Consider the following 17,134-nt stretch of genomic DNA (forward strand, 5'->3'; position numbering starts at 1 on the left):
GCTCAATGGTTGGCATCCAGACCCGGGGAAGGCAGGCTAACATTTCAGATAAGACTATTGAAGCTGGAACAAAGCTGAACTGCAGTGCATGTGGGCACAGAAAAGCAAAGTTGCTTTAAAATTCCCTGTCTTTTTGTAGGCATTGTCCCTTCTACACGTGAGGTTTGCTGTAGACAACGACTGGAATGGCTGTCCCAGATATTTACCATTTTCCCAGCTCTGCTATGAGTATCTAAGAGAGTATAGGCCACCAGAGAGTCTTCTACATTCGAATGGCCCTCTCTGACCTACTTATATCATCTCCAATTCATGCCAGCTAAGCTCCAGAGCTGCCACTTTAGAAAAGAAAACCAAATTCCACTTTGTTTCCTCATGAGGCCCACAAATTTTACTCTTAAACAAACAAACAAAATGTAGCTGGTTATTGCCAGATGAGAAGAAAAAAGGAAAAAAGCTGAAAAAGCTGGTGGAGGACAGGCTCAGACAAAGAGCTGGCATACCTGCAGTGTACAACGATGGGTCCTGCTTCTGGGGGATTGAGAAACTTCACTTGGCGAACGAAGCCCAGGAGGCCCGTGGCATAGCAAGGAACACCGTGGTCCGGCCAGCTGGTGAAGTGGAACTGCCGAATCTCTCGGATCTCATGGTAGCCTTTCTGAGGAGACAACAAAGCCTCTATTTTTCTTCCATCAGACTGCAATCAGCATATTCTGATCACTGCTCCCTTCCCTCTCGCTGAACAAGCACTTAGCTCTCATTATAGGCAGGAACATGCCCTGAGCCGCTTTTAGTCCCAGCGATTTCAAGCTGAGCTCCAAGGACAAATGAAGTGGGTAACACACAACTGAGGACTATGAAGGCGAATGCCAGCTCCCAATCCAAACCTGTTGTCTTACAGTTCAAACCCAGCTGATGAGGAACTTTACAGGGTGATTTCAGCCCCAGCACACCATGGCTGCACTTATGCAGCCTCCTTTGGGGGGCCATAAACCCCCAAGAAGTCACTCTTAAATCCTTTTTGAGATGTTGAAGGAACAGCCTGGGGAATCAACACCCAGAGAGTGGGCATGCCCCAGGGAACGGCAGATTTTCTGCCATCTCTTGTCAAAAAATCTCAGTTTGAGATTACAGCTGGTGATAAAAAGGGCAGAAACTGGTACCCAGACCCATCGCTTGGCTTTTCTGGTGAGATCGAGTTATTGGTACATGAAAATTGACCCCACTTGTATACACCCTGCAAAGGGTAACACAGAAGCGTCAGTTGGCTGTGACATTTTATCATACAGGAAATGTAGATGGAATCCAGCAGCAGGTCCTTCAATGTGTCAGATTTTGGCATTAGCATTTCTTACCAAGTTTTTCAGTGATTTAATGAAATATGGAGCCGATGTATTAGAAAACTGGAGCAATATTCCCAGTGTGGCTGAAGTTCATTTAGCACGATTTTTTGAAAAGCTTTAAAAACACTTACACAGTGTTTGGAGAGTGATTTGGACAGACCTGGGAGACTCTAACCCTTAAGACTTCCAATTTCTAATTACATGTAACAAAATTCTTCCAAATCCTGCCAATTTGGGGATAATTTTTACACTCTCGCCTTTATTATGTTTTTATTTCTGTTGAAAGGGGATCCTACCTGGCACCCAATTTAACTGATACCTTTCGTCATCTGCAATTTGCCAGAGTGAAACACGACAGTTATTATTCCTGGCACACCATCAACTATCTGCTGGCTTTTGGATGCATTTAAACTTCATGCACTGTGGATTCTACTTCTGTGGCTACATCAAGATGTTCATTTAAAATCATTTGTCCAAAATTGGAATCTCTGTCAAAAATTTAGGTTTCTAAAGTGAAACCTGTTCAAACAGTAACAGCTCCCATCTCCAAAAGCATTCTGGATATACTTCCCAGAGTTCACATTTCTGAATACAAATTAAGTGTTGTATCCCAATCTCAGCTGATTGAAGATTTCCTTACCTTTTGTACAGTAAATGTGCGTATGACATACTCTGCCAATGGTTCTGTCTCAATTAACGTGACTTTAATGTCTCCATAGACCTCTGTGTCATCTGGCCAGTATCGAACACACTTTACCTGGGGGGAAAATAGAAAACATTGGGAGGAACTAGCTCAAGCTGAGTCAGAGCTGACCTACATTTTACTCCACTTTCAAGCTGAAGCCAACGCAAATTGGGCTTTCTTCTGATGTTCAGACCCTGTCAAAATTAACTGTATAAATTAGATCAAAATTCCTTCACCATATACAGAAACCACAGGGAGGATTTTTTTCAGTTTCCTCTGTTGTGAATACAAATGAAAAGGACGCATTTAGCTCTCCTTTAAGAGAGGCTCCCTTAAATTTTCATACATGCCCTGACCATACATCAGGTTTACAGAATACCTGGCAGTCACTACCACCATCCCCTCTGAGAAAAGTCTATGCTCTTCCTATTGCTACTGTGATTCTGAACTCTCTCTGTTCAGCCAAAGAATTTCAGTTCATAGGGATTGTGAGATACTTGCTGATACATTAAATATGTTTGACTCTAAGCTTTCCTTATCAGATGTGGACACAAATTTGACATTTTACCAGCTGCAACAGGGCTCAACTAAGGCTGAAGAAAGAAATGTCCTGATCACATAAACACATCCCAAGCTTAGCCACTTCTAGAAGCCATGTGCAAAACTAACAGTAGAAATTAAACCAAGGCTGTGAAGCTCTAGAAGGGATATTTAGGCTAACAAAGACTATCAAGTTATTAAATGCTCTAGCATGAAAGAGTGGAACAGCATCTAAAAGCGGAAGCAATTAGCTACTGCGAAGCAGGTTTCATGTTCCAGCTCCAGTCATAATCAGAAAGGGCTTTATAAATATTAAATATGATTAATGTAGGTTTGTTGTTCTGTGTTTTTTTTTTTAGAGAGGCATTTATTTCAAACAGAAGTGTCAGTAAAAGGTAAAATAGAATAAATAACAATAAATGAACAAAATCAGCTGGCATTCAACCATGACATCTAAAGGAAATCAAATACAAAGAAGCTGAATTACTAATGGCTGTGAGTAAACTATAATTTAAATTTTTCTTAGTACCAGAGCAATGTAAGGTGACAAGCACCAGGACAAAATTTTTAAGAGCTCCAGTTTCTGGCTGAGAATGTCTCTACACCAAAGACCAGCAGGAGTGGGAAGAATATGCTGGGGAAAGCCACTCCAGACACGTCTTTTTCTTGTTCTCTAAAGTCTAACCTATGCCTTTTGACTTATTCACGTTTGCTCCCATCATGGGCTTTGGCAATTGCCTTGTGCTGGCACAGGCACTTCTGGTTCATCAAAGCCCAAGAGCATGAAGCAGTGGGTGCTGAGGATCCCAACGTTGCTGGGTGGCCCCAGGATCCAGCTGTTCACAATCTCAAACCACCACGGAACAGTCATCTTCTGACATGATTAGAAACTCTAGACTTTGAACAATCATTTACAGAGCTCTCTTGATAGTTTGAACAGCTGTTGCATGTTCTCGCCCCTCTGGATTTTTGTGGGTAGAGAAGTATTCAAATTATACAGATAAGGAATAATTGTTACAGAAGTACATTTTTCCTTCTGTACTGAAAAAGGAGACAGCTTCTCAGCTAGCATAAATTTGTGGAACTCTGCTAAAGCCGAGACTTACACCAGGAACACGATACTTATTAGTCTAGAAGGGAAGCAGCTAAGTATTACAAAACGTAGCATTTTAGAGAAAAACCCAGGGTGGCTTAATTCAGTCCCTTACTACAGTAAGTAAAAGGCATTTCACTTTATGAGCCTGCTGTGTAATACCCAGCGCTGGTTTGGCTTTAGATGTTGGGAAAGCGGTACCCTTACCCTGCCCACTTCCACCAAGTTGGTGACCATGACAACACTTGCAGAGTTTTCTTGCCAAATCATTCTCCAGAAATCCTTCACTGTCTCTTGCATCGGCCCTGGGGCAGGAGAAAAGACAAAAGGACATCTTAAGAGAGCGTATGGAATGCCAACAACTCTTTTCAGCTGTTTCTCAGCCATTGCCCTGTTCCCACAGGATCCTACCCTCCCTTTCGGAGCATCCCTCTGCGATTCAGGGTTATGGGGCACAGAACAGGCTGGAGCGCTTTAAGAGAACTCCCTCGCAGGGGTTATTTAAGGTTCTAGCATGCTGGAAACAGAGGTGGTGGTTGTATTGTAAATAGTGGAGATGGCTCCAGTAGGTAATCATGTATAAGTAATGGGACATGGATGCACCCTATAGTGAGTCTGTAATTAAAGCTGTATTGAAATTTGTACTTGATGCAGCACTAGAATTCCTCCAATTCACAGTATAATATTTATTCATTATGAAGGAAGAAGGAAACATGTAGAATTTAGCCTTTTTCTGAAGATCCCCCAGAGAGAAAAATTTCAAGTTCCAACAGCCAAACAGCCAGTACTCATAAGGGGTTTATTAGACCAGAATCTCTCTTCGACCTTTTTTCCTTCCTCTCTTCTCCCACAGACTCCTTTCACCCACTCTGCCCATCCTCCATCCTCCCTGTTCTCTGCCTTATTGCATTCCCTATGCCCATACGTCCTCAAATGCTGCACTCCCTATACCCGTACATTCTCAAATGCCAGTTTTATTCTAAGTTAGTTTCTTTACTCTTTCAATAGGGACAAGCCAGGAATGAAGTCATAAAGCAGAATTTAAGAATAGAGTCATTTCTGTGAACATCACTTTTGCAGGTAAGGAAGACGCAAAAATGAGGAAAAATAAAGGAAGTGGTTATGGCATAAAAGTTTGGCCAGTGATGCAGAAATAGAGCACCCTGTGGTAAAGAACAGGAGTAAAGAGGTTTGTCATCCAACACGGAGAGCCCTCAGCATTGAATTGTGTTGGGGTTTTCTTTTTTTTTTTTTTCTTTCCCTAAAGGCACAGGAAACTCATTAACTAATTTACAGAAAGTGGTGTTCAAATGCATTTCCCACTAGTTCCTGCTAACCAAAAGTTCATCAGTCACGGGCTTATTCATACTGCCCTCCCCAAGCAATTTCACTCCAGAAGTTAAACCCAAGCTCCGTAAAGTCCCTTTCAGTTCTAATCTCATACTTCGTGCACAACGGACACATTATAGATTGTACTGCTGCCTCTAAGTCTGCAGCATTTTTTATTCCTGTAACTGAGGTTTTGTGTTTGAGTGCCTTGAAGACCTTGGAACATCCCATTTCCTTCCCTTTTGTGCCCCTGTGCCAAGTTTTCAGACATTCCCAAAACCAGAAGATGTCACCCTATAAATAGCTCTTACAACAGTTTAAAACAGCAGCAGTTTTACAAATATTTAGACATACAAGAATGGACTTGCCTTGAGTTGCGATGTAATGGCGAGGCCGGTGGTATCCCTGGAAAAAAAGAAAATACTTGTAAGTCTGTGAGACGACAGTTCAGACAAAGCACAGCATCGTCTATTTTATACTTTCCAGGTGCCAACAACCACCACACACTTAACAGTGTACTAACCCTGCTTATCGAATGAGTGAAGATAGGCAATGAGGTTGCCCTGTGATATTTTAAGTGACGGTTATCTCGCTCAGGCTGAATAGTAAGATCTCATTATGCCAAAGAGAAAACAGGAATGGGGCAGTTTTCACTATTTCCTCAAAGAAACACAAGTCCTTTGACTACCCTGTGGGCAACTCTGAAAATAGGCAAAGTTGCACCCTCTTGTTCGAAAAAAGAAGAAAAGTGTGCATTTGCCTCTGTATGAAAATCCTGTGTATCAGTCCTACGTAATTAGGTGTATTTTTCATCCCTTAAAGAAACTCTTCTGAACGTTGTCATGTTCCTAAGAATTAGGAGTTGCACACAAGAAATGCGTGTTCATTTGATCATTCTGTCCGTGCAAGGGAGGCTGCTTTTTGAATGTTATTTTACAAGACTAAAAAAAATGTCAATCTATTGACATGCCTTCTGCACTGCAACTTTGGAAGAAGTCGATTAAGTCTCAAATACCCACTAAAGCTACTGCGAGGGGCCGATATCACTGTCTGCATACGTCATTTAGCCCACATTCCACTTCTGTTGGTGGATCTGTCAAGCACAGGAAATCTCCATCTGCCCAGATTGGTCAGACAGAATAAACTGGAGACCAAGAACCTTCTCCCTGTCACAACACGACGTTTGTATAATGCTCAGCTGTCATTCATATCAGATCAACAGTCTGTCCCTATGTAGGATGCACTGAATCCCTAAGCAGAGCTGTCAGCGGGAGCGTTTGGCAGAGGGAGCGTCCAGGAGCCTTACGTCGATGTAATTGGCGTTGATGTAGTCAGAGTGAGGGTCCCCATCCAGCAGCTGCAATCTCACTCTTGAATGATCATCTGAAAGAAGGAAAGAAGAAAAAGTGACAGTAACGATAAAGAGGACTTTGTAAGTGCTTCATTTTATCTGCTGGTTCCTGCAAATGGGTAATTCAATACTTACAATAATAAAAAAAATGGAAGAATATCAGAGAGATATATTCCTGTTCCTACAAGCCCTTTCTTTTAAGATGTAATGTATAGATCCTTAGGCTAGTATTCATTCATACTCCGTGTTCACTAAATTCACTGCTATCGCCATAACCCTTATAGAGCTTCTACACAGACCACAAACGTTGCTCGATTTGGGGGTCTTGGGACAGACCTTCGCCAGACGTATCTCCATGACAAAAGCCAGCTTTGTGCTTGGAAGTAACAGCCTCCCTGGCTTCATCTGATCTACGGAAACTGAGGCAGGAGCTAAAACTGGCAAGATCAGGATTAAAATAAATAGGTCACGACAGAAGTATAAAAGATTAAGAAGGGTAAAATGGCAAATGAAATCCTGAAAGTAAGAAATGGGGCAACTCAGAAACCTGAAAGGAAATACCAAAGGAAATAGGAGCAACGTTCCTTTATGCCACCCACAGAACTCACAGCAACAAAACAGCACCAAGGCAGCGTTAACAAAATAAATTAGAAATGTTCATGTTTTTGAGGACGTTCAAAGTTACTTTAGATAAGGCAATAAAATAACACATATCAATCTTTCCATCTCCCGGCATGCTCTGTAGTTCAGCCGCAGAAAGGCGCTACCCCAGCAGGCAGATTATGTCATGATTTTCCACCAAGGGAGTATTTTGATCTTTCTCTGGAACAGCTGGTGCTGGGCTCTGTCAAAGGAGATACTCAGTGAGCAGGGCTGTTGAGCTGATCTGGTCTGGCAATCCCAGCGCTGGTGTGCAATTAATTGCAGAACTGCTCTCTAAGGGCCAGTCGCTCAGCAAAGGCTACTGGGTCACAGAGGTCACTGCTGGGCGTGCTGGGCTCATTTTTAAAGGATTTTTTAAAGACGTATAATATAGAGTCCGTTAAGTTTATTTCCTCTCTGCCAGCTCTGTAGACCCTAGCTCTGTCAGCAAAGCATTAATGTTTAGAAGCACTTTGCAAAATACAGTCCTAAGCATGATTTACATTCAATTAAAAAGAATCAGAGCAATGAAACATGTAAATACAAGGTGTGATTCTGCAGTAACTCAGAGAAAAAAGGGTTTTAGTCATCCCTTAATTAAATGCAGAATCAGATAATAACTGTGAAGACAGATGTGCATGCAGTTCTGAAAACCAAGATTTGGATATATATTAAATATTCATTTGGTTCTGTAGCAACGATTCTCATGCTCCGTTCATTCTTTGGGTGAGATTTTCAAACCCAAAAAATACAACCACATCACTGTATTTATCAAATCCCGTATTTGAATTCAAAAAAAAGGTTAAGTAGGTGAATCCGTCAAAAGCTCTGTTATATTTGTATTAATAAATAAAACCTTTGTAGACGCAGTGGAAATTGGTGTATTTCTCAGAGTGCTGATGCTGTTCCCAACTCCAGACAATTACCTGCGCTCAAGGCAACCGCACTGGGAGTTGCAGTAAATCATGTGGTTAGACAGGCAACAAAAGAATTTATACTTGGAGCAATTCACAAGGATAGACAAAAAGCTGATTAAACCGGACATCTAGATGAAACACTCAAAATCTCCCGTAGACAACTTCACACTTGCAATTCAAGGCAGCGAGCTAAGCTAGTTAAGAATAACACAGAACAAAAGCAAAGAAAAAAAACAACTCCAGAGCAAACGGCTGGGAAGGGAACTAACTCCTCCTGTGATGCCACGATATAATGTTATGGAAGTCTTAACTTACTGCAACAATAGAACTAAAAAGTGCTAAGACCAAAAATGACCCTGATGACAGGGGAAAAGCATCTCGGGTTGATTTTTCAAGTGGGACAAAGACCCTGTGCATGCACGGTGTGTAGCTGAAGTGCTCCCAACAGCCCTGAAGGAAGAACCTGCCTCTCTTCATTTAATAGAACCAAACCCCCAAATTAAGTTCCACCTCTTAGAGTCACTCTTTAGTTAAAAACTTAAAACAGACAGGATGAATACCTCCTGGGAGCGCTAGATGCACCAAGAAGCAGACTGCAGAAGAGGTCTGTGCATTTAAGACAATTATGGATAAAGAAAAGAGGTTCTTTAACTGTAAAAAGTGTAGTTGGTTGTTGTTGGTTTTTTCCTTTAAGCCAAATATGGTCATTCTATCTGTGAAAACCAGTAAAGGATGAAGAAATTGTTATTGGAAATGAATGATACTTTTAAAAAGGAAGACATTCAGGTTTAGGTCCAATTATATTTTGGGACCAAGTGGAAAATACTTTTAGCTGAACTTCACTTCGGGAGGAGAATTCAAAATATCTGATCGCACATTTTACAAAAATGAGATTAATTCCTGTGGGAGATTTATTTTTCTTGTCAGTGTCAACAGTGCAGCAGGAAAAAATAATCTGTGTATACGATAAGCACGAGAAATATTAATGACATCGTACTGGTGCCTTTAATCTTGTTCATAAGTTTAGGAGCAAAGTCTGGATAAAAGTTCTTGAAATAACTTACCTTGTAAATCCCCTTTTTTTCCCCAAAACTTTGGAATTTGGCTTTTATTTAATAGAGGGTGGGCACAAAACACAGTGAAACTTACTACACTATTAGCAGTAATGATCTTGTACTTATTTTTTTTTCATCTACAGACCTTTAAGGGCTTTCTGAAGAACAGAAAATGTCTTCACTATATCTTCTTCTAATGGTTAACATTTACTTCTGATTCTGCACCCTTATCCACTGGACTGCAATAGCAAAAGAGATTACATATTTGGCACAATGAAATGAAAGTGGGGCTCAACTCTTCTGTAAATCTATCAGGCATCGTATCACTGTGTATTACAGATGGACTGGAGGAAACTTCAAAAATGGAGGGAGAAACAGAAGAAAAATTGCACGTCTGTAACACCCAGGACTACAAAAAATGGAAATATACTTTAACAAATGTACAAATGATTATATTTCTCCCTGTTTACTATAGTCCGTATGCAAGTTAGCAGAACTCTAAATTTGTATGAAGAGTACTTTGACTGAAAATTGGTCTTAAAACAGATTTCAAAAATGACAAGAATTTCACTGAAAAGCATTGTGCTCCCATTTTAGCACAAAAATGTTATCATTTCAAACTTCTGTCAAAATTCCCATTAGCGATCATTTGAAATATCATTGCAATTTTTCCACATCTCATTTTGACACCAGCACTGGATTAATCTCGCACAACTTTCGCCATCTAAATATTACACAGCTAGTCTAAACTGGCTGTCAAGGTTCCCCACATTGTCAATGGAGAAATACAGACATCTTTTGAAATTATTCAACCCAGTTTTGGTACAAAGGGATGATCTGCCCTCTTAAGGACACACTGTCCTCCCCTTTCTACCCCCAGTGATGCTGGACTGTGCCTTGGGACCTGGGTAACAGAAGGTGTGATATAGCCCATCCTCTCAGGATCACTCACCAGGCCGTTGCACACAGAAGTAAGAGTTGAGGAACTCTTGAAGAAACCATGGAATAAAAATGCTTGGAAGATAAAAGACTTCTATTCTAAATCCAATACTGACATATGGGTTGGTTTCTTTCATGCGTTATCCCTGTCCGTGGCCAAGAATTGCACTCCACCTGCGTTTCTGCCGAGAGCTCCGTTAATCTCTCTCTGTTCATCTCTTCCACCACAAAATTCTCTGATTAATTCGCAGTCTTCCAGTTCAAAGCATATGGTAAGTCAGAGTACGAAGGAAATGAAGCAAATTTCTCTACTGTCTTTTGTCATCAACTCAATAGTTTTTAAGGGAGCATCACAAGACTTTAAACCCGTGGTGCCTGAGTGGGAAGATGGTAGAGCTGCAATGCAGATGGGAGGATGGGTGTGAAGTTGGACCGGTACGAGCACTCCTGTGAGTGCTGACCTCCTCCTGTAAATATTATGGTCAGTAAAAGGAGAAAAGAAAGGGAAAGAAAGTGCTCTCCTGTAAGTGGAAGCAAAACACAATCTGATGCCTTCATTTCCTCAGCTCTTATCTGAGAGTTTTCACTCTCTTATATGTCATGACTAAATTTGGAGAAGATGGGGAGAAACAGAACAGAACCAACAGAATCCATACAGTTTCTGGATGTTTCCTCTGCTACATAATGGGTTCAGCTCAACCCACAAAAGCTCAGCATCCCTCCCCTAACAACCACTTGCTGATGCACATTGAAGGTCTCAATATCTAGGCTCTAAAGTGAATTTACAAGATTTTGCTTCAGCACGTAAATGGATGCACTATCTACCCTTGCCCCTGAAAGAAAAGTCCTGCATCTCCACAACTGTCTTTGTGTTCACTGCTTTTATCCCCAAAGTGCAGGATCAAAGCTCATGGGCTCTGCCAATATAACAAAAGTTCAAGTAGGGCAGCTCCCTCTAGCACAGCAAAACAGTGCAATTACCATGCATCCTTCCACCATCAACACTGGATTTCTGTGGTCATACAGACCACTCCTCAGCTTTCCTTGTCTCTAAAAAAAACCCCATACCAGTGTCACGGAATGAAGGGAACCCTGAAAAGCCGAGGCTTAAAGCTTGGGAGAGCTTACAGCTCTCTTGCATCTCCTCTCCATGAACAGATTAGACTCATCCGGAGTTTTGGTTTACACATGTAAGAAGAGCAGATGTTGGGGCTGGCAGTAAGACCTAGGTTTTCATAGAGAGGCACGATGTTAATACAGCCCTGGGAAAGCAGTGAGCCAAGTAAAACAGTCCTGTAAGTGTACTATTACCCAGAAGGCCATAAAGACAAGATCTAATCTGCTGTGATTCACTGAGCAATGCTACTTATTGCCAGAGCTTACAAACCCACGTTTTAACAAAAGTCTCTGAAGCAGTTACAAAAGTTAGATCAAAAGCTGACTTTTCAATTCACTCCCCAAAAGGCATGTGATATCTTGTTCCAGGAGTGATGAAATGACAACTGTGGTTAAATAAATAACGGTAAATGCCATCTGCAGCCTTTTACCAAATAAACCAGTAAGAGCAATCAGTGCATTCTCTGGGTCTTACCAGCAATTACAATTCTAGCACAACAAAGCAGCTGAGGGTGTAATCGTTTCCCACCTCCCCTGCTCTGCTCAGGCTTTGGCACAGTTTGCCCCCAGTGAGCACAACTCGTTCTCATGATCTGCCCCGCGGGAGCTGCTCTGCTGCTATTCCCAGCTCTGCTACCAATTCTCTATTCCGGATACTGGCGTTGTTTTTTCCCAGGAAAATTGCCTGATGTCGCCCGTCGGCAGGGTCTGGCTCAAGGCTTAGCCAGTGACACCACTGATAATTTCCCACTGGTTTTACAAAATGTCTGATGAATGATATGCCCCTTCCTACAGCATCCTCCCTTCCTTCTCCCCAGCCTCTTCAAACTGAAGCAAAAACTCCATGTTACTTTATCACTCTTTATTGCATGTCACTAAATTCTCCTTGCTGTCTTTTTGAAGAGCTGTTGTCTCCTCCTCAAACTCTTTGTTTCATATATACGGGAAGCAAAGAAAACCCACTCAACTACGTTATTTACCTTCAACTCTTCTGTATCCTTTCTCTCTTTCACTACCTTGCTGTCCTTATCTAGGCCTTTCTACCCTCTCAACCTCATTCTGAAACTTTTCCCAACTGCCCTCAAACTGGAGCTTCTTTTCTGATGTTTTATACTCTGCAGACACTTCTTCCTTAGCTTTGAGTACATTTTGCATTCTCTTATTCAAGTGCATCACCTCCTATCTGTATTGCTACTGTATTTATATTTATAGCTAAAAGGCTAACATCACTCTTCGTTAGACAACAATTCATCTTTGTGAATGCTCTCCCTTTAGATAATAGCCCATTTATCTTCCTCGATTTTGCTTCCTTAATTTCTTCTCACATTTCACTTGGAGGTTCAACGTTTTCTTTGTGACCACCTTCAACATAAATTAGATGGTGGCTACTGCACACAGTCTTGTCTCTTTTCACCTCCACTTTTAAATTATGTCAACTGCTTCCTCAAAATCATACAGAAAACCCAAGTGTCTTTCATGTTTCCTTCTGTATATCATACTATGGTGATTTCACCTTCAATCCAATGTGTAGTTGTTATAGCTGGGCGATTCATCTGTTTTAGACTAATTTAATCTAAGCTAATCATACAGACAGGTAAATCGAACCTCTGTCTGGAGGTATCTCTCTTTGCCACTAGGAACACGGGACGCTTATAGCGAGGTGGAGCTTTTGGACAGCTGAAATTACGGGAGACGATTTTCACGCTGTAATACTCCAGCACAATCACTTCCATTTTCTCCATGGAGTAAGACAGACTGACGGAACTGGTGACATGCTCACAACCAACACACAAATCCAGCTGCAGAACTGGAATCAGATCAGGGCTCAAAAGCGTCTGATCTCCATTTTCAGATTTCTTCACCTTTACCTGGGGGTCCCTGAACTGGGCTGTTCTGTGTCATTCCCTGAAAACTTAAATGAATCATTTCTTTCATGTCTTAAAAGAAAGAGAGGAGAAGTTAAGATATGTGTGAGATGATCCTTCTTCGTGGCCAAGTTTTTTGTGTTTTTTTTTTTTCTTTAATTCTGTTTGTTCTAGAAGACATACATATTTAACCTGAGAAAAAAACAAAGTACTAAATACATCACTCAACGTGACTTAATTTTTCTCGTATAGCATTGCATAGATTTATCCAGTCATGAAAATCTATGGCACATCCATTTATATTCTTATTTCTTGTTTTGGTGCTCTCAGGATTGGCTTCTCCAACTTGATGCTGCTCAGCAGCCCTTAAAAGAATGATTTCTCACACCTCCTCTCCCCAGCCATTAAAAGAATAATGAAACACTGGGGTAAGCTGCCTGGAGAGCTTGTGGAAAGCTCAGCTTTGGAGATCGTCGGGAAGAGGCTTCACAAATACCTGATAAAAATGACAGAGGTGAATCTAGTCCTGACTTGGAGAATAAAGTTGACCTAAATGGTTTTATGGAGTCCTTCACCACCCTGCGGTTCTGTGATGTATCAATATTGTTATAACATCAACAGTAACTGGTTATTGAAAGAAGAAAAATTAAGAAGCTTCAGTGCATTTGCAGCTGCGTTATTGTGATTCTGAGGCAGAAACTAACCCTGTCCCACATATCAAACCAGCTCTCTGGGGACAAGCAGTGACTGTTCCACCAGCTACTGACCACAAGGAAGGAGAAAATCTGATCTCTGATCCATATCTAAAAATCTGATCTATCTGCATCTCCTTTTGTGCTCTCATTCATGGAACTGAAAGCTCTGGGTTATGTAGTAAAAATGGACAGAAAATGGGCACCATCACCCACTGCAAAAATCTGATGAGGATTTAGCCCTTAAATTATAATCATTAAGCACAAAGAAAGGTAGATAGAAAATGTGTGAAAAATCATAAAGTCATGCAATGGTTTTATGTAAAACAATGAAAAAAAGAAGAAACAGCCTGTAACAAACAGACTGAACTACTGAATGCTCAGCACTCTAAATAGTGAGATTCTCAAACACACCCTTTTCCACAGGATGCTTATAAAATCTTACAGAAAGCCCAGTTTAATGTGAATTTACACCTACAGGAGATTATGTTTCCATATCTGTTCTTATTGCGGTTTTCGTCCTCCTTGGCTGTATCCCAGGACGCCGTCTGTCCCTCGGGTAGTGCCTGCAAAATAAACAATAGCAGAGCGTTTATAAAAATCTGGCCAACACCTTCAGGTGGATTAAGATGACTAAGCAGGGCAAAAATAAAAGTGCTGCATAATTCACTAGCCAAGCAAGCAAACAGCTGTTCTTGAGGGAAGGGCATATCCACTAATGCAAACAGCAGAGCTTGGTGCAGACCATTTGCATCTCTTGGCTTCTGCCAGCAAAGAATCATTTTCCTCCTGTTACTTCAGATCTAAAAGGATCAGGAGAATTTGTTTCTGGCTGCACAGTCACAGGTTAACCTCATTTCCCCGTAGAACAGGTTTTGTGGAGATTTCAGACACATACACTTCTAAGAAAAACCCAGATGGCTGAAACCTAGTGCTCAGTCTTTCATATTTAAGTTGAAAACAGATACAGTGGTTTCACCTATTTCTATATTAGTGATGGGGTGATGCAATATAAACCAGTGGCTGGCTTCCTTGGGGGGGAAATTAAAAAAGCCCAGTTTTAGATCATGTCTAAGGAAGAGAGGTAAAAGGAGGTAAAACATGCTCACAAACTATGAAAATATACAGTAATTTTCCTAAAATCTGCTCTTGCAGTTGAGAAAGGATGGGGTGAGGAAACTGGCAGCACACATTGCCACCCTATGCTATAGCTTGGTCTGTAACTACTCTGAACACACTCAAATGAGCCACTTTCCCCTTGAGACTCGTCCAGGAAGGATTTTCAAGGCAAATCCAGGAAAACGGTAGTTGTCAAGGGATCTGGCTGGAGGACCATCTTTCCTTGCTTGGAAGCCCAGCCCGGGCTGCCGGTAGGCAAGATGGTCCCTCTCCCCACCTCGGGATGCTCAGGGATGGCAATGGAGGCAGATGAAAGCACAGCACTGCAGGGTTTTCTGCTGGAACAGCAGCTCCGGGGTATGGCCAGCATCCCAACGGGATGGAAAGCCACCATCTGCAGCCGTGTCTTGTGCCCAAAACACAGGGGAACAGAGGACCAGCTCCTGCTGGATTTCCTCTCTAGGTCTGCCTCCTCCGAGATCAAGTCCCTAACAGGATCCTACATTACTAAAAACAACAGCAACATTATCAATTGTATTATTTCCGGTCCCTAGGGAATTGCGGGGTTTTTATACCACAATCATTGTAGATTTGTATCTGCCTCAGCTAGTAGCAGGTAGTTTGCCACAGCTGTGCTGGAAAATGAATTTATATTCATCTTCCCAAGCCATCCAGGCCTATTACAGTGCCTGAATGCAACAGCAGAGAGACACAATTATTAGGATCTACAACACTGACATTACAATTGAACTTAATATGAGCAAACCCCTGGCAGACCAGATCGCCGTGAATTTCCCCCAAAGGGATTGCAGGAGAGAAGACGTCAGGCACCGCAGCACTGCCAGGAGCATTGCTGACAGAAGACAGGGACAGTGAGTTCCTATTCAAAAGCCCAGGAGAAAGAGTAATAACTCCGTAATTGGTGAGGGCTTTGATCACACATATATTTCCTTTACAGACAGCTGTTTCCAAATAGCAGCTCCTCTCCTGAGCAAGAAAAACAACAAACCCACACACAACAAAAAAAAATAATCCCCGAGTAAAAGAAAAGAGGTGAGGAAGGTTCATTTTCATCTTCAAAGACTGAGGAAAAAGGTGCCTTATTTTTCCACTAATATCAAATTACAGCAGATTGACCAGAGAATGGCAACAGTCATTAGACACCTAACCACAGCCATCTGAAAAGACGAGGGAAAAGAAGAGGAAGATCAAGATCCTTTCTCATCATTTCCACATGGGAGAAGCCAAAGAAAATATACTCAGGTCCAATAAATCCCTTTTCAAGAAACCCTATCCTTTCATGTGATTTGAACATGAAATTCTCCATTAAAACAGATGTTTTTATATTTGCTTGATACAGCCTCCAAAGATTTAAGAGTCCAGGATTTTTCATTTCGTTCAATACTGCAGAAATCTCTGCTTTTCACAGAACTACCCATCCCTGAAAAGAGGAAGCACAGCTCTGGTCGGGGAGGAACACAAACTCTCTTTGCAGAGTTGTACTTTATACCCCTACTTTTATACATGCCGGATGAACGAATTGGGGTAACTGCATGTACACGGGTGGTACAGCACAAATAACTTCTTCTGTGAGATCACTAAAAATGCAGCACCAAGAATTGAAACTGCATTAGAAATAAAAAGGCAAAAATATCAATTATAATTCGGTTGCATCCAGACAAAAGAGGAGCATGCCTAATGGCTTGTTCCTTCAGGTTTTGTTTATAAAGTAAGTATCTCTACGATAGTAAAAAGGGTTAATATTTCTGTTTCTCTCTGCATTATCAGCAATGGTAAATCAGGATAGATCACTTGGGCATCGGTATTTGATCTGCATTTCACAGGACTCGCTCCCCCTTCTTTCTTTGATTTATTAACAGCAAAATTTCAGTGTCCAAAAGTCTGGACTTGATTTTCAGGCTTTTTTTACTTTCCTTCTGTTAGAGAAGTTTTGTAAAATTTATACTGAAATATCTTTCCAGTAGTGGAACTTATGTTACAATGGTGCTTTTTAAACTAAATAGATCTAATTTTTATCTAAAATTACAAGGACAGATCTCAAAGTCAGCTTCATCTCCATCAAGCTTTCTAGGCAATGTGGCCCAAACATAACTAAAGCGTTCCCATTAAACTGAGGCTTACTGCAAGTCAATTTAAATTTCCAATGGATGCATTTAGTTAGTTTGCTCTTTGTTTTTAATTTAAATACGAAAACTTGAATCATTCATTTGCACTGATCTACCCCAACGCTGCAGTATTGCTGCCAGAGGCAACAACATCAATTAAAAGCCTTGCTGCTCATCTCAACGCCTGCCACGGAGTCCTGCCCCTCTCCCTGCAGCCACTACCTTCTCAACGGTGGCAGCAAAACCGTTCCCACAATTCTGCCGTGAGCAGGGTTAAAAACTACTTTGGAATAAAAAAAAAAAAAAAAAACCTGAAAAGAAATAT

General features: G+C 41.3%; 1 protein-coding gene across 1 annotated transcript in view; it reads right to left on the reverse strand.

The window, feature by feature from the left end:
* Positions 1–17,134, reverse strand: part of PTPRT (protein tyrosine phosphatase receptor type T) — a 477,289-nt gene that overhangs the window by 22,356 nt on the left and 437,799 nt on the right. The window contains exons 22-27 of the mRNA XM_074157294.1: positions 14,043–14,130; positions 6,294–6,370; positions 5,356–5,392; positions 3,866–3,963; positions 1,981–2,097; positions 501–655 (exon numbers count right to left, since the gene is read on the reverse strand). Of these exons, the coding sequence (XP_074013395.1) occupies positions 501–655; positions 1,981–2,097; positions 3,866–3,963; positions 5,356–5,392; positions 6,294–6,370; positions 14,043–14,130 (572 nt within the window). The remainder of the gene's footprint in view (positions 1–500; positions 656–1,980; positions 2,098–3,865; positions 3,964–5,355; positions 5,393–6,293; positions 6,371–14,042; positions 14,131–17,134) is intronic.

The sequence above is a fragment of the Numenius arquata genome, chromosome 12, assembly GCF_964106895.1.
Source record: "Numenius arquata chromosome 12, bNumArq3.hap1.1, whole genome shotgun sequence".
Classification (NCBI taxonomy): Eukaryota; Metazoa; Chordata; class Aves; order Charadriiformes; family Scolopacidae; genus Numenius; species Numenius arquata.